The sequence below is a fragment of the Talpa occidentalis genome, unplaced genomic scaffold (assembly GCF_014898055.3).
Source record: "Talpa occidentalis isolate TD23 unplaced genomic scaffold, MPIMG_talOcc4v2.1 talOcc4.3, whole genome shotgun sequence".
In the NCBI taxonomy this organism is placed as follows: domain Eukaryota; kingdom Metazoa; phylum Chordata; class Mammalia; order Eulipotyphla; family Talpidae; genus Talpa; species Talpa occidentalis.
The window spans coordinates 125,576,937-125,603,163 of NW_023603184.1; the positions used below are offsets into that span (position 1 = coordinate 125,576,937).

Below are 26,227 nucleotides of genomic sequence, written 5' to 3' on the forward strand. Positions count from 1 at the left end.
AATCTATCATCATAAGCAGAAAATATGAGGTTCTGAGGTTGGTGAATATGCCCATTTTATACAGTGTCATATCTAGCACCTAGCATTGTACCTGACTCAATAGATAAACACGCAAACCAACTGGCAAATGTTACACATAAACTGAGAGCAGTGTAAGATGGCCTGGAGGAGGCCTGGAGGATAAGGAGAGTGCAGCAGCACTGGTAAGAGATAAGGGCCTGTTTCAAGGTGGTGGAAGTGGGAATAAATAGATGAGTGAACTAAATAAATTCTGCAGGTTCTGACAAGCTTTGTTACAGCTTTGAGAGAATATGAGAGAATGTGCCGAGGATGGCAGAGGGCTGAAAACTTGGGCAACTGGGATAATGACAACATCCTGGGCAGAAGCAGAAATGTCAAAGGCAGATGATGCACATAAATCACGGGGCTCCAGGGAGACAGTGGATGAGGAAGCGGGGACAAGGGGTGCTGTGATCTTCCAGGAGGCACCTAAGAGCTACATGGACATGTGCAGTTCTCAGGAAGAGATCTGATCTGAATGGAGACCCTCAATGCAGTCATGAGTGTGGATTCCAGGGAGAGGGAGTAAAAAGAGAAGGGAGAGTTGAGGAAAAGTAAAGAACTTTGCGATGGCTATAACTATATGGCTCTTATCTCCTCATGCATCTACATTTCCCTGACCTTTAAGCTGGTTTTACACCCAAACCTAGATCGCCATCACAGAGAGAAATTCAAGCAAATGAAGAATTCCACTGCTGATGCTGAGGTCTTATACTTGAACTGCTTCTTGGGGAGATTCTAATTTTAGCTTTATCATCTTTCATAAATTTATAAAGTTAGGAAGAAATGATTTTTTTAAAACCTAGGATACAATAATAACAACTTTAGAACATCACCCATAATTAATATGCATGTTCCTCAGAAACTATAAACAAGTCTGATATTTTTGAATTTTATATTATTTAAATAAGAATGAAATAAAAACATGACTAGAAGAGATAGGAAACTATTATGTTCCCCTATTCTGTTATTCCTTAATGATGACAATGGTTAAGATTCCATCTGATGCAAAATTACCAGCCCAAAGCAAATCCTGCTGGACCAGTTCAAACCATTTGGGGCAGAGAACTGAGAAATTAAAATTGCAGTCTTTTTTCCCAATATGATTAACCTAATGTAAATTCTGTTTATAAAAGTAAATACTTTAAGCGACTCCCTGGTGGCGTAGGCGGTTGAGCACAGTGCTGTGAAGCTGTCCGCAGTCTCTGCAGTGCGGGTTCGATCCCGGCCAGTTGCGGAGATGCCCACATAGTGGCAGACCTCTCCTGTCTCACCCACTGCTCCCTTCAGCAGTGTGTTTCAGGCAGTCTGCCTGTTCTGTTCCCCATTCTGTGTCTCGTGAAGCCTCTCACCCTCCCGCACATCTGGCCTGTACCCAGGTTCTTGTATAATAAATCTTTTTTTAAAAAAAGTAAATACTTTAATTAAACAAAAAGATGGTAATATAAAAACAACTAGAAAACAAAATTTGCTAGTGAAACTCACGGTGTGAGACATTAGTAGTAAAAATTAATATTAACATATGACTTATACTTTAAGGTGGAATGTAATGTTAAACTAGAAAAAGTGCAACAGATGTGAGAAGACTGTTAGGCACTTGAAGAAGTTTAAAAACTAGTGAAAATCACTGAAAATTTTTCTATTCATATTTTCTGTTAATTATTATGATCTGTAAATCATTACCTTCAGTAAGAAAAAATAAACTCTATTAAGGATAAAAATTCTGCAAAAAAGCACAACCTGAGAAATCTAAATGCACAATCAGAACAAATTATATTCCACCTACAATGCAATAAACATTTACATGCAGGCAGAAGAAAGAAGTATCACCTTGGTCAGCAAATGAGAAGGCTTTCCTGCAATGTTTCTCAGAAGAAGGGAGGTTTCCCTGTCCAGATAGGAATGCTTGTATAGGAAGAGAGAAAAACAAAAACAAAAACAAAAAGGCAACAGAAGTCAGTAGAGGTTTTATGTGTTTACAAAGTAGACAAAGCAAGAATGATTCTTCATAATTAATCTCCCTTCCCTAAACTCAGTGATATAAGCCCACACGAAAATTAAAAAAGATGGGAAGGCAAAAAACACCAACTATTCAGATATGGCTTAGTGACTCCTGCTGATGCCTCACTCTGGGAACAGGGCTCGCACACTGTGACGATCACAGTGCCAGCTTGTCTTCTAAAGACTTAATGTCAGCATACAGAACAAACAAGTAAGAGTCTGAAGACCAATAACTGAACATATTCCTTCCTTTTGTGAAAACCTACACAAGATTTACATATTTTTAAATAGCATATTATAAAACAGAGTAAGACTACATTATTTTTTTAACTTTTCAAGTATTTCTGGGCAATTCAATAATAGCCACACCAAGAGAGAAAATACCCTTATATATTTTGCCTAGTGGCTATTACCTAGTAAAATATTACCAATTCACTCATTTTATTACTATATTACTAGAGCTGTGTTGCACAGTAAAGCGTCTGCATAATGAATGATACGAACAATTAAACTGGCTGAATTAATTCAAGTAAGGAATATATTTTCATGTAAGATAAATTGCAGTTGTTTGAATATATATGTAATTCAGACTTGCCTGTCCCTAAATAATTCTGAACTTGTATTTATTTGTTAATGTTATATAGTTACTAACTAATCACCTTTCAAAACAATGCATGGTTTAGTGGAGTGGAGTTCCAGATAATCTGTAAGTCTAACTGTGTATCAAGTTATTCCTGAGAAATGAATTCTTTGAAAAGAAACTTATGTAATCAATAATAAAGTAGCACTGACTCTGAGAAAGTTCATAGTCATAGACGATTAAATACCGTAGTTTCAGGATTAAAAACAGTTCTAGAAAAATAATATTAACTTAATCACTACTCATCTCTACACTATCCTGAACTAGGTCTGCTCTCTGATATTTCACTGCCTGTATTTTTAACTTCGTTTTAAGATGACCCTTACAAGCAAACCTGCCCCTTGCACCCTGACCTGGGGGAAAAAAATAGAAACCTAAAGTTAAAAGCAAATTGAAAATATTTATCAAGATTAGCACTAACATGATCAAACAATAACAAGAAGAGAGATAATTATCCCTAGGTCTTTAGTTACCTAGGTGGTAAAATCCTCTTGGAGAAAAAGACTAGTTGACTTGTCCATAAAGACATTTAAGCAGAAATTCCTGAAAATTCAATTTGAGGTTAATAATCAGTTTAGATCAGAGAAAAAACTGGGTTGGAAATAATGAAAAGGACAACCAAAAAGACCAAACTATAACCCTCATTCTATAACCCTTATTCCTACTCAATTTTTGCTTTCACAATATACTGGGAAAAAATGTATTCTTACACAAATAGTATGCAAAACATAGAAAATTTCTTGAAAACCTTTTACTTTAATCTTATACGTAATGGTTACATTCTCAGAAAAAGTTGTCCAAAATGAGTAGTATGTCTATATTCAGATAATTACATTTCAAAAAATTTAATTAGTCTGCTCCACACCATCAAAACAAAATATGATTTTTGGTAAACATAATTCCAGACATTAAGTTTGTGTTTAAATGTTAAAAAGAAATCTGTAAGATTCAATCAATCCCCAAACTCAAATCACTTCAAGACTTCAAACCACTAAAAATCTACAGCCTGATCAATAAGAAGCAATGTAGAAACTATCCACTTAAAAATATTAAAATACTTAAATGGCTTAAAATAAAAGGGGGATAAATCATTATGATTGGCAACCCAAAAATATGCCAAAATTATAAATTGAGATCACAAACAATAGCTGAGTATGACGACAGATTCTTTGTATTTGGGACATTCTGGTTGTTTTACCACTTGGCCGCTTAGCATGTATGGAGGTGAGGTCTCCATGTTTCCTCTACCTAAGTCACAGGTATTTGTAGCAGGAAGGAAAAATAAAATCTAGAAACCAGAAGTAGCAAACTACTCTCCCTGCAATAATAGCCTTATTTATCTCTCTCTCTACTGGTGACAGTCATCCACTGCTCCAGAATTCCTCAGAAAAGGTGGGGAAAGAACTGGTTTCTTGGGGAAGAGTCAAGAAAGATGAGAAGAGTGGTGCATAGTTGAAGGACTGAGAGGAGTACACAGCAGTTTGCAAATGCCACTTAGCTGGCCTTCAGCTGCTGGTTACAAAAATGCACAGCTTTATTTCTATTTTTCTGTCATACACCACTTTATTTCTATTTTTCTGTCAAAAATACAAACTTGGCAGCTTATTTTTAATCTATTTCACTGGTTTATACTAGCCCATTTTTTTCCTCTCTCATTTTTCCCCTTCCTTTCATTTATTCAGCTATTGGCTAGGTTTCAACTTTTGAGTCTGGAACCATGCTAGGCACTGGGGGTGCAAGGACGGCCAGGATAGGTGTCCTTTGCGCTCAGAATATGAAGTTAATTGGGAGATAACGGACAACCTCAAAATAGTGTACAACTGGTGTGGAGGAAGTAGGGGGAGAAGCACCTAACCTAAAATTATGGGCTTAGGATCCTGGAGGATGAGTAAGAAACAGTAGGGGTGGGGAGGAGAAAGGTTAGAGAAAGAGAGCAAAAAGAGTCAAGGGGGAGGTGTTGCCTTGAAGGAGGCATTTCAGAAAATGTTGGGGATAGTTTGGGCTCTCACAATGAAGAGAGGCAAGTGTTTAGTGGTATGTATTGTGAGAGAAGTTGGAAATGCTAGCATTGAACATGGACCACATGTGATTTTTTAATGTCCTTATCATATAGATGGGGAATACAGTTTATATCAATCTGAGCTTAGAACCTAACTCCATTTTACACAATACAAAGTTATTTTTGCAGAATCCTAATATCCAATGACTTTTCCCAGAAATATTTTACCATGTAAAATAAAATGAGGGAATCTTATACATTTTTTTGTTCAGAATTTTCTAACAGCTATCCATTATGTTGGATAATCATTTTACCAACAGAAACCAAGCTTGAAGTAAGGACTGTCACTTTCACAAGTGCAGTGTCAGTGTGCACCGTCACATGCAAGGCAGTGATTGGGAATGATTCTGTCACTACAATTACAAATAAGACTCATCTCATTGGCAAGAATTTTGTACCTCCCCATTTTCTTTTCTCTGTAATTATCTCAGCACAGTACCCCTAATTCAGTTAAGGTTATTTCCCCTTTTCTATTACCAGCTTTATTCTGGTATTTTATATGTATATATATTTGTCTGCTATTATTTATCATAATGTGCCTAATTCTGAGGCCCACTGGCATTTCCACTCCTTTTCCTGTACTAATGATAAAAAAGTGAATTCTCATCCCATTCTCTCTCTTAAATCCAAAATTCTTAACTATAAGTGAGTGTGGGATTTGCCTACTGTATGCCTGTTAATAAACTGGTCAAATCCTACACCTACTTACAATTAGGAATTTTGGATTTTAGTAGAAAGACAATGCAAGTATTATGGGTTGATGCTTAAGAGGCATGAGGAGGGGCTGGAGGTAAAGCTGGAAAAAGTTTTCTTTATGTAGGTTATTAGTGGGGTGTGAACCAATTCACTGGGTTATTGCCAATATTTCCAATATTTTGAAAGGGAAGGCAGAAGGGAGGGATGGAACTGTATTTAGTTGGGTGGGAATCAGGGATTTGGGACTTTTTTCCCCAACTTCATAGATGACTCTGAAGCAGCACTGCCCAAAGGAAATACAAATCACAAGCAGAATTTAAAGTTTCCTAGAAAGCACATTAAAAAAAAAACTGGCAAAAGAAACCAGCATCTTTTAATGGGAAAAAACTCCAAACACTGTAATTTCAACAAGAAATCAACAACAAAAAAAATTTAGATATTTTACATTCTTTTTTCTATACAAGTCTTCAAAATCCAATGTGTATTTTATCATTACAGAATCTCAGCTTGTATCCACCGTAAGTGCTTATTGGCCACATGTGGTTAGTGGCTACCTTATGGAACAGTGTAGCTCTGAAGCATCTACATTTGACAATCGCTGACCAAAGAATACATTTTTGAAGAAAGAAATAGGTTTTCAACTAAGCATCAGTAAGTACACTGGCGCATTTTACCTGATATCCCCATTTTGAAGAACAGCTAAATTTGCTAATATCTTCAGAAGTTTACAAAAGCCCTAGTTTCAGAAAAAAGAAAACATGTAGTTTCAGTTTCCAATAAAAAGTTTTTCTGTATCAGATATGCTAGCAACTATATAGTCTTACCAGGAGTATTACTATTCAGTGATACCATATTAAAAACTGCTCATTTGCTTTTGTTTATTTTTAAGGTTGGCTTAGTTTTTATTTGAAAAACAGGTAAATTATGTTTCATTATCAGGAGTCCTAAAGAATGCACTCCTCTTCACTGATATTTAAGTAGTCCCATGAACATGTTTACAGAACTTACAGGTGTCAGCTCAGCCTGTTCTTCTGTGAAGTTAATATGACGCTTGGCCTGCTTGCTGGGACATCTCAGTGAAATAGCATGCTGTGAAAATGCAGGAAGGAAGAAAATGATAGGTAAAGGAGGTGGAAAAGGGCAATTCTCATTATCATGCAGGAAGCGAAAAAGATTACTGAAATGAATCACTGAAATAAAATAGTAATGAAAAGTTGCATGCACCTTTCAGTGTATTATGCAAAAATGAAAAAGGCAAGAATTAGATGATCCTAATCTTTGATAATGCAAGAATAACCTCACTCTACTTTTAAACAATAGAGTTCTATGGGAGAAATATGCAGAAATACTGTATCTATTACCACTTCCTACTGTTAAACCTCAACTGGGCCCTCACTGCAGTTTGGCAATATTCAATCTTTCCTCCATACTCCCTAAATCCTTCCCTTTAAACTTGTTTTAAGTATTTTCATTGTTCTTCAAGTTTCTATCTTCAATCTTCCACCTCTTCACATAACCTCACTTCCCACCATTACTGGAAAACCTCATCTATTTATCAGGAGGATCATCATCACTGAAAGGTACACTATTAACTACACCCATACTCTCATCCTCTTCAGTTCTGTCACTAATACTTTTCTTTTTCTCTTTCAAGCTAAGCTTGTCCTAGATCCCACTCATCCCTGATCTAATATTGTTTCTGGAATGCAACCAGTCTAGTTAATTGGGAGTAGGGTATAAGATAGAAAAATGTGTAATTCTTCTGGGTAGCCTCCTCTTTATTAAACTATTATTTCTCTGTCAACTTTCCTGTATTCACTCTCGAGAGTGCCTCCTCCAGTTCCTGGCCACTCACACATCCCTTAATTCCCTATGATCTACCAACATCTTCTCCAAAGCCTCCATCATTTCAGTCATAATGCATTCTGTAATTCATTCTTAGTCATCAATGATATTTTAACCAAGAAGGTTTTCTGTTTACCCTATTCTAGTGTTCAGCTCACTGTACTGAAAATGCTTGTTTGGTTGTCTGTATTTATACCCTCTCCCTCATAAACTAAATCATAACTTTGTAAGGACACTGTGTACTATGTTCACAGTTTTATTTCTGACAGTCCAGCTTAGTATCTAGGTATTCAAACATTTATGGACTATACGAATAAATGATTATTTCTTCTTGGACTTCATGCCAGATGCTTAGCTAAATCAAGACTTTTTTGCTTCTCCCTCTACATTTTCTCATTAAATATATAGCACAATGTCAATTACTGCATCAATGAAAGCCTATCAAATATACATCGCCAATATCCACATTCTTAGGAAATAAAGACTGAGTATTATGGGCTAAAGGGTCATGATAAGTACAACCAACCCAAATACACAAGCTCCTAGAGTATTTCCAAATGCTTATTGGTTAAAGTGAAGCAAATAAATGTAATGTTTTCAACAAGAGATGAGTATTTATCACGTTAAAAAATGATGGACATTACAATTACTAAAATTCAATACACGGGGTCTCCCTGGTGTCACAGGGAGTTAAGTGTCAGCACTATGAAGCTATCTGCAGCCACTGCAGCAGGAGTTCGATCTCCAGCCAGAGAGAAAGCCCACATGGCACAGCAGACCTCTCGTCTCGCCCGCTGCTCCCCTCAACAATGTATTTCTGTCATTCTACCTGTTCTGCTCCCCACTCTGTCTCTGGTGACTCCTCTCACCCCCCACACCTTTGGCCTACACCCCAGCTCTTACATGCATAAATAACTCTTTTAAAAAAATAAAATTTAATACATGAATATGTGGATGCAAATGATAAAAGACTAGCAAATAGTCCATATGTAAACAAAGATGAAATGCTGCTATTATTAACCCTTTGCACTCCGAACCATTCTGGACATTGGCTACCAGGTACTCGATGCTACTTTGCGGCGGAAACGTGCATTTACAGACCCTTGTATTATTTAGTATAATTTTGGAACCAAGTAACGTATTATAATGATATTGGACTTATATGAATTGGGTGACATCAAGGAATGTATATTTGCAAAAAAACCAATATTTTATTTTATAATTTTGTACAGTATGGTAAGTTTTGTAACACTCCCCAATATGCATTGCAGGCTGATTAGTGCATGTTTGACATGTCTGTATAGAGGTCTATCTGGAGCTCATCTTCACTACTACTTGTGTCATGAGACTCATTCGTGGTTGGACGCTTTGCCATTGTTCTAATAAAAAATATGAATAAATGCATGGGTTGAAAATTTCTAATTGTTATTACTAACTAACAAGATGATATTTACCAAAATAGCTTTCACCAAACAATTTATTCACTAAGAAAAGAATCACTTTTCCTATTTTCTCCTCGTTAGATCTATGTGCACTGCTCGAAGCTTCAAACCAAAATGAGCTCAGCTTTGAAAATCTTTTCCTCCAGATGTAGACTTGTTTATTTGTAATTATATATCTCACTATACAGTGCGCGCTATGTTCGAAAACCGACCTTTCTTCTACAAACTCCCCTTATCGCTCTTTTCAAGTGGCGTCGCGAAGTGCTCGGACCGTCGTGAGCAAGCATCTCACATTCTCGTCCGACACAAAACCCGCTGACATTTCTTGTATATATCTTAGTAATTTTATGATATTTTGATTTAATTTCTTGTGCCATTTCAAGATAAAACTTCAGGGAAACATGCATGTCTCAAAAAGTTGCGTTGAAATAACTCAATTCCCCGTAATCACTAATAAATTGCAATGTCCCCTGAGAGGGGACATCCGAGTGATATGCTAGAATTCCCATGTCCCCTGAGAGGGGACAGCGGAGTGCAAAGGGTTAACAAAGATGAAAAAGGATTATGGATGATATAAAGTTTATTTCATATTAATTAGGTTCCAGTTCCATAAAATACTTAAACTTGTATGCCTACAAAAATTATGTTCCTCCCAAATCTATTTTTTACCCACTCTCTAGTATTACTGTCATAAAGCTAAAAGATGTGCTCAAAACACGTAAGAAAAATGAATTTGAGGGCTAAGTCTCCACATACATTCTGCTCTATAAACATTCTCAGTTCCAAAAAACTTTTGTTGTAAAGCTATCAAATTCTCCATCAGTCTCTCAAAAACTTTCTACAAATCCCTGCAAAGAAAGTTATGGATCACTACTTTCTTAAATTGAATCTGTAACATGGTAAATGAAGTACTGTTTACAAGCCAGAACACTTGGGAGGGGGGGACTGCTGGGGACAGGGGCATAGAGAAAAGCACTAATCTGAACACAGGTGGCAACCGCAATCAAGGATGGCCTTATACCAAAGTTGTGGGGACAAAATAAAACACTTTCAGTTGGTAGCTAACGCCTTAGACTACAGCTGGAAAAAAAAAGAAGTGGAAGTTTGTGAATGTACACTAGTGTTTCATCAACAAAACAGACTTACAGAATGTAGATTCACTTATCACAAATATTAAAAATATGCAGACCATGGTTAAGAATACAGACTGTAGGGCCACAGTGCCTGGGGTCTAGCCCCATCTAGCCTCATGTACTGGCAATGTGACTCTAGGTTTATTATTTAACCTGTTCCTCTATGTGTAAAATGGGGTAATAAGCATTTATCTCCAATGTTTGCTACATGAATCAAATGAGTAATAACATTATAATAATTATTATTTGTGGGAAAAACCACCAGCCCTCATCTGAATGTTATTTAAGCCTCAATTCATTTAGCCTAGAGCTGGTTTAGAGTTTGTTTTGAGTTCACAAAGAAATACACAAAAACACCACAAGATGGGGATGTTACTGCATAAATCCCTGCCTTTTTTTCTCATGTAGTTCTATCTGTAGTTCTATCATGTACATCTGGATCTAAGACCACTGGCCTGCCTACTCTAGTCTAGATTCTCTGATGAGGCACCATGGAATTGGAGGATGAACAAACACTACAATCAGTGTGTCAGGGTTCAAATTCCTGGGAAAAATATTTAGTCATTCTGTCTCAGTTCCCTCAACTGGCACCTATTCCAGAAGGTGTTATACCAATTCAATGCTAAGACATAAAAATACTTAACACAGAATACTCAATATAACAGGTGTTACTATTTTTTCATTTCTCTCCTCTTCTTTATTCCTTCCCTTTTGCTGACCTATAGCCAGCAAATGTTTTAAACCTATCTTTTATATTTTCTAGTCTGTATTAATTTTTGAAACAGATGAATATATTCTTGTTCAAAATAAAACAGCACTCCACAATGTGAAAAAAAAAAAACAACAAAAACCAGAACTTAAACCAAATAAAGATGCCTTAATTATTCAGGAGAAAAATTGTTGATTTCTAAGAAATACACACAAGAACCAGAACATATATGCCACTGTTGACTGGGTTAGTTTATTTGAGAAGTGTTTAAAGCTTCTCAACATACTAAATCTTCGCTCCTCTTTCATCCTTCTGCTATTATCATTCCTAGGCTAGTGAAATATGGAATTAACACCAAATAGGCACATGTCAATTAATTTCAGTGAGGTGTAGCAACTCAGTCATTAGTTTTAAGAGAACTGTAGCTACCTTAATAATTAAGAAATTAATAATCCCAATCTTTTAAATATGTAGGAAAGCTCCTTAAGTTTCCAAAAGTCCTATGCTCCTATCCAATTAATACTTCAGAGTAAAAGATTGTTTGCTAAGATTAATTGGGAGTTCAATGCCACCATGATGGTAATATGAACATAAACTGCTGTCTTCATCCCAATACCTAAAAATTTCTGCATATACTAATTCTAATCCTTGAAATGGTTTTGGAAAGTGAAGTACAAGATTTGCAATAAAGCTATCTTGTATATCACAAGTTATAAAAGTTATAGTCACAAGTTATAAAAGTGGGTGTATTCATTAGAGTTCATTTAAAAAGAAAAACCTTCCACATATGAAGAAAACAATTATAACATTAAAAAGTTCTAGTAGTTCTGACACTGAGGAATTTTTCTCATCATGTTGTAATATAATCATCAAATATTCTTAAGATTCAGCAAAATCTTTTAAACCTTCTGACATAAACTACAGTAATAACTTTTAAACATTTTCATTCTTAAAATAATTTTCATTTTTAACATTCCAAATTTAGAAGAATCATTAGTGTAAAATGTACCAGTAAATAAACATAAAGATATATGTTCAACATCAACTTTTTATAAATTCTATTTTACATAAATTTTATAACATGTAATTACCACTTAATTTTGTAAACTGAATAAAATTAGTGATGCCAGTAAATCAGCTGCAACATTTATTTCATAATGGTTAAGAAATAAAGAGCCCTTCTGAGATTTATTTCAGCTACAATGAATTCTAAGTCAACAAAATTAAGCAAATAAAGTTCAAAGTAGAGAATGTCAAAAGACATTCATTAAAATATTGATTAAAATTATTTTAAGTCATTTTTATGCTTATCCATGGAAAATATGCTGAAACATTTCTAACACACGGGAACTATTTTTTTTAAAAAATTAATTAGGAAGCAGATACTGTAGTTAGAGAATTTAAGTACAGATTTCTCATGTTTTTTGACCTATTTAATCTTGTCTTTCATGGAATAAAACCCCAGTAAAGAGACAGTAGGAGACTTTAATCAGTTAACAGCATGAATGCCTGGAAACACAGTATTTTAACCTAAGTCAGGAAAGAGAAAGGCAGGGGAAAGACAAACTTCCTGATGGGAAAGAGTACTATGCCTATCTCTGTTGGCTTTCAGTGAACAAGAAGGCAGAAAGATGAGTCATGGTAATATATTTAGATGGGCACTTTGATATCCATGGTCCCAAAATGAGATAGTACCAGTAGCAAATAGATTTTTCTAACTGGTATCTGTCACCAAACTGCAGCAGAAAGCAACTACTCTGTCCTGGGTTTCTTTTAGAGTTAGGAATAATTACTTGCCCTAAAAAACCTAGTTGTTAAAAAAAGTTTATCAGAGTTTTTATATCTATTATTTCACTTGTGGTCCTCCACCCACCATCTTGAAAGCAAACAGCTGCTGATAATCTTAGAGTGCAGAGGTTTAGATAAAGATGGATTGAATACAAGCTTATGTATTTATTCATTCAAATATCTGAATGTTCCTTAGGAGCCAAATAATGTTCTAGGAGCTAAGTATACATCAAGAATCAAAGACATGTTTTAAAAAAAATTCCTCTTCTCATGGAGCTTTTTATATTAAAGTGGGAGGAAACAGACAAGTAAAATATATAGCATGCTAAATGGTCACAAAATGGAGAAATATAAAGCAGGAAAAAAAGGAGAGCTGGGGGGGTCTCTACCGAGGAAGGGGAAATCCAGCCAAGGGAATAGTAAAAAGGCTCTGGAAGTGGTAGGTCTGACAGCTGAAAAGAACTACTGGAGGCTGCATGGAAGACATTAAGGGAGGGAGGATGGAGGGACTTGGGAATGGGATGCTGAGGCAATGGGAAAGCGGAAAAGGTAAGGTCCTATGGGCCGTGTAAGGCTTTTGGTTTTAAAACTGACATTTGGATCAAAGGAGATGACAAACTGCTCACTGATAGGATGGTCACACAGCACTTGAGCTCATACTTGCAACTTGAGCTAACTACAATAACAACAGAAAATGACTGAATTTATTACAATCATACAGTTAATTTTATGCAGTTATAATTTAATCCTGAATCTTTATATTTGCTTATATTTCTCTATTTCTCTCATCTGCAAATGGCTCCATATACAGTCTGTAAGTATGTAAATCTTGATAAATCCTGTAACAGATTTATGTGTATTTTTATGGTAGTAAATACTAAAATATTAAAAATTATTTACATGTGTTTTATGTAGTCAGATTTCTAGGCTATTGTTTGTCAATGTTTTAAATGGTTGCAAATCTCCAAAAAGTTTTCCAATATATACTTTTAAGCTCCACTTACTAGTGGACATGTGCAGTTTGAACCTATATGGTCCAAGGGTCAACTGTAGACTGAGTAAGATAAAAAGCATTTAGGTGTGAGAAGAGGGGCAAACCTGATTTATCTTTTAACAGGACCACTCTGGCCACCTTCGATGACAGACTCTAAAGGGGAAGGTGAACACAGGAAGACCAATCAGGAGGTCATCAAAAATTTATTAACAGATCATGATGTTGGCTTGGTACAGGGAAAGGTGCTGAGAAGGGATGACGTTGGGGATATATTCTGAAGGTATAGTTAACAGAAAGTGTAGCTGGACTAGAAGTGGATGGAAAGAATGAGAAGTAAATAGAGATTCCAAGGATTTTGTTTGACAGATTAGAAGGCAAGAATAGCCATTAACTGAAATAGAAAAGACTGTGGGAGAAGCATGGGAGAAGCATGGGAGAAAAGATCAAAGCTTCAATTTTAAACCACGTACATTTATGCCACCTATTAGAGACCCAAGTAGATACACTGGAGATAAGATATAGAGCCTGAAGTTCACGCGAAAGACTCTGATTGAAGACATCTATCTCCACCTATTATTGTGACTCTAAGATGATTTAATGCAGGTACTTTCTTTATCCGAAACTGTCAAGAGAATGCTTAACACAACATAGTATAACTGCCACCTCACTGACAATAACTGATAGATACCATCTGAGGTTTAGAACAGTTATTCAACTTTGGCACTATTTGGGGTCAGAAAATCTATTGCTGTGGGGGTGGTCATGTGTGTTATAGGATATTTATCAGCATCCTTGGCCTTTCAACCCACCAGATGTCAGTAGCACCCTTCCATCACTGACAATGTCTCCAGACACTGCTGAACGACACCTGGATGACAAAGAGCTGAGAACCATTGTTTTAGAGGGTTTAAAATGTTTTTTTTTTTTTCTTTTACAATGATGTCTTATTTGGTTTCCCTATATTTCTACTATAAGTGAAACCACCCGATATTTTTCTTTTTCCTTCTGGCTTATTTCACTGAGCATAATTCCTTCTAGCTCCATTCACATTGCGGCAAATGGCATGAGTTTATCTTTTTTGATTGGTGAATAATATTCCATTGGTGAATAATATTCCATAATATTCCATAATATTCTTGATCCAGTCATCTATTTTTGGGCATTTGGGTTGTTTCCAGGTTTTACCTATTGTAAACAGTGCTGCAATACACATAAGTGTACAGGTTTTCTTTTGAATCAGTGTAAAAAAAATAACAGTACAAAACCCACCAAAGCAAAAACAGACAATTATAAACCAGAGACATACTGCAGGGGAGGGGGGAGAGGGATCAGAGGGCGGGAGGGAGGAGCACAGGGGACTGAGGTGAGGGTGCACGGATGCATTGGTGAAGGAAACTCTATGGAGACTACACCTGAGGGGTGGGGGGAAGCAAATATTGTTTAAAATGAAAAATGATGTAAAAAAATAAAAAAATTTAAAAAAAGGGATTAAAATGTGCTAGCATTTAATTACATGTATTTTCTGTAGTCAGATTTCTAGGCTATCGTTTGTCAATGTTTTAAATGGTTGCAAATCTCCAAAAAGATAAATGGGTAAATGGGGGGGGCAGTGTATTAAAACTTAAAATTTGGGGCTTGTTAATACCAATGGGATCACACTGAGTGCCAGGAGTTCAGATAGAAAGGTAGTCTGAGAATTGTACGCTGGGGCACACCAAGATCAGGAGACTGGACATGAGAAGGAGACTGTGAAGGATTAGCCAAGGAGGCAGCTCTATTCCCCCACTCCCAAATCCTTCTAATGCTAAGATAATGAGTTTGTTTAAAACAAACTCACAAGATATGACAAAAATTTGGAAGTAGAAGGCAAAAAGCTGAGTGATAACCAACTCAGAAGCCTGAGACAAGCTGAATGCTAGATAGTCCATCAGTACAAATGCACCCCAATTTATGTGGTGTGAAGTCAAAACCTGCAAAAACAGCAGCAGATATAAAGATGAGACTAAGTGCAGGAGAACTGGCTGAAGGCATATTTAAGAAAAGCAGTTAGTTCCTAGATTCCCTCCTTTAGTGGCCTAGCAGCAGTAGCTCGGGTTCAGACTAATAGCCAACTCATGGGACCCAAAAAACCATATAATTTGGCACCAGTTCATTTAGCTCTATAAAAACACACACACTGCGTGCTAGCCTGAGACATGCTATCTTCAGAAGGGGTCTAGAAAGCCACCAAGGCTCTTCTATAGACCTGTTATTGTAAGGAAGAGACTATGGGGATAAGTACAGAAATTACCCTGTCCAGGGAAACTTCAAATTCCACAGGAACCAACAGTACATTGCAACAGCAAAGAGTAGTTCCAGAGTCCCTCAAGGAAGTTCATGCTCACTTATAAGAGTTACACACTGCACACCAGGGAGTGCAGCTCTCTCTCTCTTCACAAGTGTCTATAATTTGCTTGGCCTACCTGCATTTCACCAATAAGAGGTCAACTTTCAATCAACAGTATTAGCTGGAATTTTTCTACACTGATTCTTAGTCGAGTAAGTGTCTAATACATGAATACCAGGAGAAGGAAAATCCATGGTCATTTTCCATGGTGTGGGGGGGTGCTCAGACTGGCCATTAACCCTTCCTAATTAAGGCAGTAAATTTTCAGATAGGCACAACTTTATCCCATAGGAAATATGTAGCAATGTCTGGAGACATTTCCAGTTGTCACAAGTAGAAGGGGTATATGCTACTGGCACAGTGAGGAGAGACCAGTGATGCTGCTCAATACCCTACAATGTAAAGCACAGCTCCCCACAACAGAGACTCTCTAGCCCAAAAAGTCAGCAATGCTGATGGCTCAGAAGCCCTTACCAAAAGGCCTAGATGGAACACTGAGAACCACCACACATCCTAACACTACTTTCCCAAATGGGCTGCTAAAGCCCTATCAGCCAGCCATATGCCCTCCAAGCAGGGGATTGGAAGAATCTTATCTGGAGAAGCTTATCCACCAAGAGAAAATTACTACAAAAATAACAGACTATTGAGAGGAAATTAATTAACCACTAATTTTGTCTGAACCAAGTAAGAGATTTAACCAATGGGGAGTGAGGGGGGTTGGAGTAGTGGTGTTTGAGTTAAAACAGTAATAAACATACCAAAAAAAAAAAACCCCCAACAACAAACTCAAAACATGTCCTAGAAAGGCAATATAATAAAAGCATATAACATTCAGCAGTAAACTCTGTATAAAACTTGTAATATTAAAACTGAAGAGCAAACTAACCAAAATATATTAGGAGCATGAGGGAACAAGAGGGGAGATGTGTGGGCTTTGCTCAAGAACACTACATCCTAGTCTTTCAGTGTGAGGAGTCACTAAACAATACACACAACTGAAAACGAAAAATAGCCACGGAAGTATAGATTTAACAATATGGAGGTAAGTACTCTAAGAATCAGCTAGAAGAGCAGAAGTTGCTAATCTCTGGGAGCAAAAAATTGTTACATATGTACATGCATGTGCAGCAGAGCTTTTATAACAAGTCTCATTGAGTTCCTTTATTATTTAAGTTCCATAAATACATAACAAATTATTTTTGTTTTTGTGTTGAAATAAGGACAATTTGGGGCCTCCCTTGGTGGTGCAGTGGTTGAGCGCTGGGCTGCGATCCCCGGCCGCTGGCGAGGGTCCCACATGGCGCGCAGACCTCTCCTGCCGCCCGCTGCTCCCCTCAGCAGTGTTTTTCGTCAAGTCTGTCTGTTCTATTCCCCGCTCTGGCTCTGGTGAAGTCTCTCACCCTCCCGTGCTTCTGACTGTACCCAGTGTTTGTATAAATAAATAAATAAATCTTTAAAAAAAAAAAAAAAAGAAGAAATAGGGACAATTTGATACATGGATTTGGGATCAAATAAACACCTCTATTTTCCTGATTGGAATAAGAGCAGACTAGATTCAGAAAATTAAAGGAATTCCAAGATCTTTTAAATACTTTTCTATCCATCTTACTAGGTAAAAGAACAGACTGAATATATAAGACTAACTCCTTTTCCTGCTTTATTCTTGATTTACGCACCAAACCTGCCACTTAAGTCTTATGTTAAACATTACATACTTGAATACTGGTATCTTAGCCCATGAAAGCCACTTGATTTCATTTGAAGTATTTGCTGGGAGAGGAGGATTTTTCATTTTTTATTTCATTTGATGTTCCATTTGTTGATACTTTATAATGAGTTTACTTTATATTTGGAAATGTGTGCACATGTACACACACACACACTCTCTCTCTCTCTCTCTCTCTCTCTCTCTAACTGATTAGTTCATAGCCTCCCACTCATGCATCTTGACCCATCTCAAAATAGTCTGACTGAAAATAACTGTCAGCATACAAAATACAATATAACCAAGAAAGCACACCCCTAGTAAAATACTGTTCATGTTCCAACAGGTAAATCTTAAAGACATAAATGATGCAAACTAAGCAGCTGGTACTGAATATAAGCACTAGGTATCATAAAGTGGAAACCCGTTTTCAAGTTCTCTATAGAATATATACCACTTAGATTGTTTCCTTTTAAGTAAGTGAAAGTTTATTCTTTAGATTGAAACAATGTGCTAACTAACCTTCTTTACAAGTAATAAAATTCATGTTTATCTCCAAAACATCAGGATTCATGTTTCTTTTTTGTTCTACAGTACTTGGGGACAAAGTTAGGTACATTGGTAGGTACCAAGGTATTGATGGATTTAATCTATTAAATCGATGGAGGGGGGCTGCTCCGGTGGTGCAGCAGTTGAGCGCTGGGTTGGGAAGCTGCCCAAAGCCTCTGCAGCACTGGTTCGATCCCCGACCACTGGGTGAGGGTCCCACATGGTGCGCAGACCTCTCCTGCCGCCTGCTGCTCCCCTCAGCAGTGTATTTCGTCAGTCTGCCTGTTCTGTTCCCCGCTCTGACTCTGGTGAAATCTCTCACTCTCCTGCGCTTCTGACTGTACCCAGTGATTGTATAAATAAATCTTTTAAAAAAAATAATAAATCAATGGAGGGGCTAGTAATGTTAATAGGTGTAAATTTTAAATTTCTCTGTAAACGGCATTTTTTAAGATCTCACTTTAGCATTGATTATTCATAAGTAGATTAAGTCACCCTGTCTCAGAAACCATTGTGAACACAAATTGACAGGAAAGCTGGCTTTAATTGCCCCACCCCCATTGATTTTCTTCTTTTTTGCTGATATTCTGTAACAAATTTGTCATCTTCCTGATGAAAAAAATAAACAAAATCCAAGAATTCATCTTCACCAAACTCAGTTTTTGCTAAACTTACTTTATCACAAATCTATTCCCTACACCCACCCCACTTACATTCAGAAAACATCATCTTTTAAAAATCTGTTCATGTTTGTTATATCACTTCTGATTCTCTGAACCAACTTAAGTGAAGGTAGACCATGTACTATTTGGCTCCATTTACTTTACTTGGTATTCACAGAAGATGAATAACTCATTTAAGATCATGAGTAGCAAGTGGCAAGGAAAAAAGACTAGGAACCAAGTTTTTTGATTCTAAGCCCAGAGGTTTTTTTCCACTACACCACACTAAAACTCTTTGATGATAAAATTAAGTAATGCCTGAAAATAGGATCTTGAGGATTACAATGGGGATGAGTATTATTATTTTATAATAAATATACATTAAAAACCAATTATCAGCTGAATAGCTATAATAGTTTTATAAATTATCAAACATATTTCAAGTTTTTTCATCATGTAAAACAAATGATATCAATAGACTTCAGATAGTCACAAGAATAAAAATGAAGACACTAAATCTCTTAATCATCTTAGGGAATCGCCATATCTGGCTATATAGTCCTGCTGTGGTCTTATTTAAAAAACTTAACTCAGAGGTATCCTTAACAAACTTTAAATGTAGAAGAAATAGTTAATTAAAACTACATTTAAAAATCATTTCATCCATATTTGAAAAATAATATACCAGGAAAACAAGTTCCATCTATTTACCTCAGTAATTGGCTGCCCCTGATGTGTCAAATCCAGTTCTTGAGGGCGAGTTACTTTATCAATATCCAGAGAGTCCATGCTGGAGGCTGCGGAAGTTATGCTGGAACGAGAGGAGTTACTAATAGAGCGAACTTCAGCATCACTCACTGTGCCCGCGGATGCCGTTCTTCTGTGCTGATTGGTTACTAAGGGCTTAGTAGTGTCTTCCAGGACAGATTGCTGAGCAGCCTCATCCATGCTCAAGGAGGCCTGTTCTAACTGTGCAGTGATGTCATCTAGAGAGTAGTTGGCATGTGGAGGCTTAGTTATCCTATTGGATGCAGACGACGATCCTTTCAAGGTCCCATGTTTTGATGGGTGTCGGCCAGAGGGTAATTTCTGTGTGGTTTTTGTTTCTGTGATTTGACGCTTACTATTTCCTGCACCAATACTGCTGAGTTCCTGTTCTATTGAGCAAAGATCGGCCATCAGAGCATCCAGATCCACAGTTTCTCCCTGATTCAGAGCTTCTGCAATGAACAATATACACGATGTTTTCAGAAAACACTGAATTAGGGTTCATGCATTCTAATATTAATCAGTTAATGGCACAAGGGAAGAAACAAAAATGCTATACCACTGTAGCTAAAGCCTTGCAAATAAAATATTAACAATTTTTGTTTGTTTTAAATTCTAAGAGAAATTTTAAAAAGCAAACAGTCCATCTTTTTAAGATTTGTAGTTGTAGGAAAATAAAATGAGTTGAAAGATAAAAATAATGCAAAAAGTTTACACTGTTCCATGGTTTTAAGCACATTCCCTATGGAACTTTTTTTTTAAACCAGGGATCTAGATTGTTAACATAACCAGTGCCCTGGATGTTAATGCCGAAAAGACACAAAATAGGAAAAGACCTAAAAAAATTATAGAATGGAATGTCAATTGTACACACTATCAAGATGAAAGTACCTTAAATAAATGCCAGATGGGTTGATTTTAAAATTACAGCATTCTGTAATTTCATTGGACCTTCATCAAATGAAAACACAACAATGTGACTGTTTATTGTAGGATACACCTGAATATGTACTTTGTCAATAACTCAACTAGCAAAGTATTTGTTTCATTTTACATCTTCTTAATAATTTGAAATAGTAATAAAATGCACAAAACTCAATCAAGTTACACAGTTTTTATACTGAGTTATTTGGAATAGTCCCGATTGCTTCCAAATTATGTAACTTAGCATACACATTTATATTTTACTTCCAATTACAACTTACCATTCAAGTTGTATATGGAGAAGCGATAAGAAAAATTGGCCATGTTTGTTTCCTGGCGGAGAGGAGATCTTTTTACTGGTTCTGTGGGCTTGTCAGAATCCAAACTCTTTTAAAAAGAAAGTTTAGTAAGTAACATAAAATTCACGTTTCAGTTGTATAAAAAATGAGTAAAGTTTTGTTTTAATGTTAGGTGAACTGTCATATAATACAGTAATTTATAAAACCAAAGTTCTTCTAAGCAACAGCCTAAGGTAAAGTATAAGTGGTTTACCAGCTTTGCTATATATAGTTCTTTCCATTTTTAGATAGATGCTTAATTAGGGTACCTGAAAATGTCATAGTTTGGAGTAAATATTTTTCCAAATACATCAAGTATAGTAACTGACTTCATTTTACATACATATACTCATTATATAGTAGGGGTCTCCCTAGTGGCGTAGAGATCAGTGCTATCACCGCTATGGCCTGAGTTCCATCCCTGGCCAGGGAGCTAACCCACATATGGTGCAGCAGACCTCTCCTCTCTCACCTGGTGCTCCCCTCAGCAATGTATTTCAGTAGATCTGCCTGTTCTGTTCCCTGCTCTGTCTCTGGTGAATCCTCGCATCACCACTACCCCCCACCCTGACACCTATGGTTTACACCCCAGTTCTTCTATTCATAAATAAATCTTTAAAAAATAAAATAAGCTAGGCACGATAACGTAAGAAACAGAAAGCAATCATGTGTGCAGAGAACTGTTACTCCTTTCTCAGATTTGTTTTTGCTCCATCATAGCATCCTTCTTGGCATAAAATACCCTGAAGATAAGGGACAGTTCTGGCCTCAAAATTAGGGAGGCCCAAGACCTTAACAGAGAGTAGTTACAACATCAAACAATCTGGAATCTTTTTTCTTTTCAGGCTCTATTAAGATGAGGGTATCTATAAACTTGATATACTGTCTACACTTGCCTAGAATTATACTGCACTTCTGAAGCCTCCTTAAATGACATTTTTGCCCCTCTCTATAATAAGGAAAATAAGACTCTTACAACAAAACAATTCAAGTAAAGGGTCAGTAGTTATGTAGTATCTATTTAAATAAATTTGCAAATAGCAGGGTTAGTCTGGTAAACTTTAATTTCAACTTATAATTATCAAATTCATTTCAAGTAAAAACAATACTGGATAGCCTATTTATAGAATTATCATAGAGTGCTCTCTGCCTTTATTCGTCTGAAGATAAAATGAATCGACTCAGATAGTATCCATCCAGTTTTTAAAGTTATCATATGAAGTAGATTCAAACTAGTGTATTTTAAGTTTCCACCTCACCTACTTTTCTAACAGTTAAGAAAACTCATACTTTATATAATAAAATACACATACATATTATATAAAGTATTTATTGGGATAGTAATAACATGTCCCTGTATTCTAAAAAGTATCCTGGTTTAGCAGATAAGGTCATTCTTTTTTAAAACCCAAACTTCAACAAAATATAATGAAAAAGGTTCATCACTTTTTAAAATGCAGTGTGGAATGAAATTCTGTCCGTATTCTGGAATCATATGCCAATATCTGTGTGTTGTTAAATGTATTTATATTTACTAAGTTGTAGAATAGGATTTGCTAAAATTTAAAGTTTTAAATTTAAAGTTTTAAATTTGTCTTTAAAAATTTTTAGCCAGCAATCTCAACTTATAAAGCAGACTTTCAGTAATACTAGAGGAATACAATCTCTGTCTCAAACTTTTTTTTTAAACTCCTTAAAATAGGGCTTCCCCTGGTGGTGCAGCGGTTGAGCGCTGGGCTGCCCGCAGCCTCTGCAGCGCCGGTTCGCTCCCTGGCCACCGGCGAGGGTCCCACACCAAAAATAAATAAATAAATAAACTCCTTAAAATAACCACAAAAGATAATAGCTTGTGTTCTAGTAATTCACCTACTTGCTAATGTTTTTCCTTGTTAGCAGTACTAGAAAATGTAACCTATATCCATATCCTCATGTCCATACAGTAAACATTTAGCACAGTTATGATTTCAAATCTTCATCTAGTTTTTCAAGCACTACTTCTAACCTGAGTGAGTTTGTCTAGCTCCCCCAACCAGGCTCCAAACATTTTGTCCAGGTCCTGATCTTCCTTGTCACTGTCTTCTTCAGCACCATGGTCAATTTCTTCATCTGATAGCTGCTCCATCTGAAACACAGACAGTTGAGTAGAATCAGTAATTAAAAAATTGAAATATACATTCTGATATATATTTGCAACTGTTTGGAGTCAAACCTTCAAAACTAGAGATTATATTATAAAAGGAAATTAGGCATCATTAATGGAGACAGGAATGACAAGTGAACAGAAATGAGCAAAGTCTTAAATGTTTAAGAAACTGAAAAAATAACTATCAGATTACGACCAAAATCACAAGTAACAATGATTTTTAAAATTCACTTTTAATCAGCAGAGAACATAAAAGCAACATAATTCTCTCCACTAATAAATCTTGTAACACTGCAAACACCACAGAGAAACACTTTCAGTAGACTAGCGCAGCAAGATTTATTTTACCTATTCTGTAAAAATCTGCAAACAAGTATGTCTCTTGCAAAACCTTGGTTCAACAACCATTTCAGAGAAAACACAAAGCAAAGTTTTGACCTAACTTAGTTGTTGAGGTAATTCCTCCTTCTATCCTACTCTCACCTTCTACCCCACTTCTTTTTACCTTACCTCCCCATCGGTTCCTACAAGATGCAAGGAACTAGAACTAAATTAGAAAACTAGAATTGAAATTTTAAGTTCATATGTACAAAACAAATTTTCAAGAAGTTCTTGAAAGAAGAGATATTTTATTTCTTCCCATTAATAAAACAATGTGATCTCTAACAGGGAACTTGCATAGTATGTTGTGAAGGGAGGAAAAGAAACACAACAAAGATCAATTACTGATCAATTACAGATACATAAAGTTCCTAAAGTAACATTAATCTGGTTATAAAATATTTCAATATTAAAGGCTGTGAGAACTCTCCAGTAAAACCTTGCTTTGCTAAACCTAACATATTCCAAATTATTTGACCAAAAATCCATTTCCTTCAACTTGGGGTTATACCAAATAACTATCCCAGAGATACAATGAATATCATCACTGTATATTTTATAGTCACCACTCATGTTCCTGAAACACAGATTTTTGTTGCAGCGGATATAGGCAATATGTAGAATACAACTTTTCAACTTATTTAAGTAATTCCTCAGCAATTAAAGATATCCTTTATCTTGAATAAGAATTTGTATATAACTCACACCTCTAAAGCAGCAATCAACAAAATTATCTTTGTGATCCTTTAATGTGGTTATGAAATAGGTAAGGAACTTAATTGTCTGATGAGTATCATGAAGTGAAATTTTAAACCTTACTTTACAGTATAAAAATTTGCATAAAGGGTCAAATAGTGTTGCAAAATCAAACTGCATATAGTCTAAAGATGTTGAAAATCATTTATCCTATTTAATCACTTAAGGAAAATATTTTTCTTAAGTTTAGTATTACAAAGAATCACCACTTATCAGAATCTCTAGAGGAAACTGGTATTTCCCATTTCTTAATTTCACCACTTTAACCATGTACAAATCAGGAAAAACAATTCAACTAATTGTCCAATTGATATAGTCCTTAAAGAGAGCAGCTTTTATAATTCAGTAGTTTCAAAACTTTTTGTAAGATTTTTCTTCATTACTGAGTTTGCAGAACAGTATCAATAAAAACATGATATCATACTTCATTAAGTTATTTACTTATGAAAAACATAAAATGTTAGCGCAAAAACAAACTTTATCTGGTCAGGTGACTGAATCACTCGTAACATTTGCTAGCTAGAGAATAATTAAACCAGTAATATTCAGTCTTCATATGGAAGATCAATAAGCAACAGAATCAGTAACATCATAATAATCAATTTCCTCTTCCTAATTTTTTTTTAAAAGATTTATTTATTTATACAAGCACTGGGTACAGTCAGAAGCGCGAGAGGGTGAGAGAATTCACCAGAGCCAGAGCAGGGAGCAGAACAGACAGACTGATGAAATACACTGCTGAGGGGAGCAGCAGGTGGCAGAAGAGGTTTGCGTGCCATGTGGGACCCTTGCCTGGCAGCCGGGGATCGAACTGGCGCTGCAGAGGCTGTGGGCAGCGTGGCAGCCCAGCACTCAACCGCTGCTCTACCAGGGAGACCCTTCCTCTCTAATTTTGAAACTGAAGTCTTTGGAATAATCCAGAAGCTAAAATATCCCAGTAAGAATTTTGCTTTGAGATACTTATGTCTACACTTCTGAATACACACTATAATTACTATACTGAAGAAAATTAAACAACAGAAATATAATTTTACAGAGCAAACACAAAACAGTTTTAAATAAATTTATTTTAAATTATCAGGGAGACAAATATGGTAGACAAATATCATGACACATCAAAGTCATGAGTGTCTGAGTTTTTTCCTATTATTCAAACCTAGTAGAGTTACTTTGATTTAAAAATCTCTTAATATAGTAATAGAGAAAAAATATAGCTAGAAACAATGACAGAGAGCCATAAAATAAATGGAAATTTTGAAATAACTGCAACAGTTATCAGCATCACTCCTTGATTACCAAAGTACCAGCCTCTTGTTTGAATTATGTATCTGGAAACAGATTATAGCTTTTACATCCAGTTATGTTTCAGCAGCTCTCTCACAAAAAAAGGTTCTTGAAACACCTAATGCTGCTTGAATCTGATAAATAACTTTAAAGAAAAAACATGCCTTCGAGAAGGTGGGTGGTTACAGGAGTGCCCCCAACCATTCAAGACACAACTTTTGCAAAATAAAAGCAAGAGGAAGGAAACCTAAATCAGACAAAAGAAACAACAGGGAAAAAAAACTGTTAAAATTAGTATGGCACAAAAAGAGGAAGAGGACCCATCAAAAGTAGGAGGCAGGAAGTCAGAACAGAGAAGGAAAGGAGAGAAATAGGACATAGCGTAATGTAAAAAAAAAAAAAAAAAAAAAAAAAACAGGTAGTGAGATTTGTGGGGGGTGGAGGGCCATCAGCTACTCATTAGAACGAGCACCAAGAGCATGTCACCGTAGTGACACAAAAGTTTTTAACATGGGACATTTAGTTCTACCATACACTAGATGTTATCATTTGTAAATTGCCCAAATGGAAACTGGGAATTTAATAAACCAAATTTACATGAATCCTTTTGAAGAATCATATTAATCATGTGCATACAGTAACGTTTTCCTCAGGTTTTACTGAGGAAGGGTCTTTTTTAGTTTTGGCAAACTCTTGCACCGTTTTGTTTAGCAAGCTGTTATCTGCTCAGCAATCAGATTAATGTTTATGCAAATTTTTAGTTTTACTATTCAGCCTCTTATATAGCTATAACATTTTACACAGATAGCTCAGTATGGTATATAATGTGAGAGTGAGATCCTAAATTGACATTACACCAAATTAAAATTTTCCATCCTTGTTATTTTTTGAAATTTATGTATTTACATTCTATACATAGACCAGGGTCTTTATTTGAGGACCTTTCTCCACTGTGTGCTAT

The 26,227-nt window shown here is 36.0% G+C and overlaps 1 protein-coding gene across 1 annotated transcript in view; it reads right to left on the minus strand.

Annotated features, from left to right (window-relative positions):
- Positions 1–26,227, minus strand: part of RAPH1 (Ras association (RalGDS/AF-6) and pleckstrin homology domains 1) — an 83,075-nt gene that overhangs the window by 32,468 nt on the left and 24,380 nt on the right. The window contains 3 exon segments of the mRNA XM_037523898.2: positions 19,384–19,892; positions 20,646–20,751; positions 22,705–22,824. Of these exon segments, the coding sequence (XP_037379795.1) occupies positions 19,384–19,892; positions 20,646–20,751; positions 22,705–22,824 (735 nt within the window).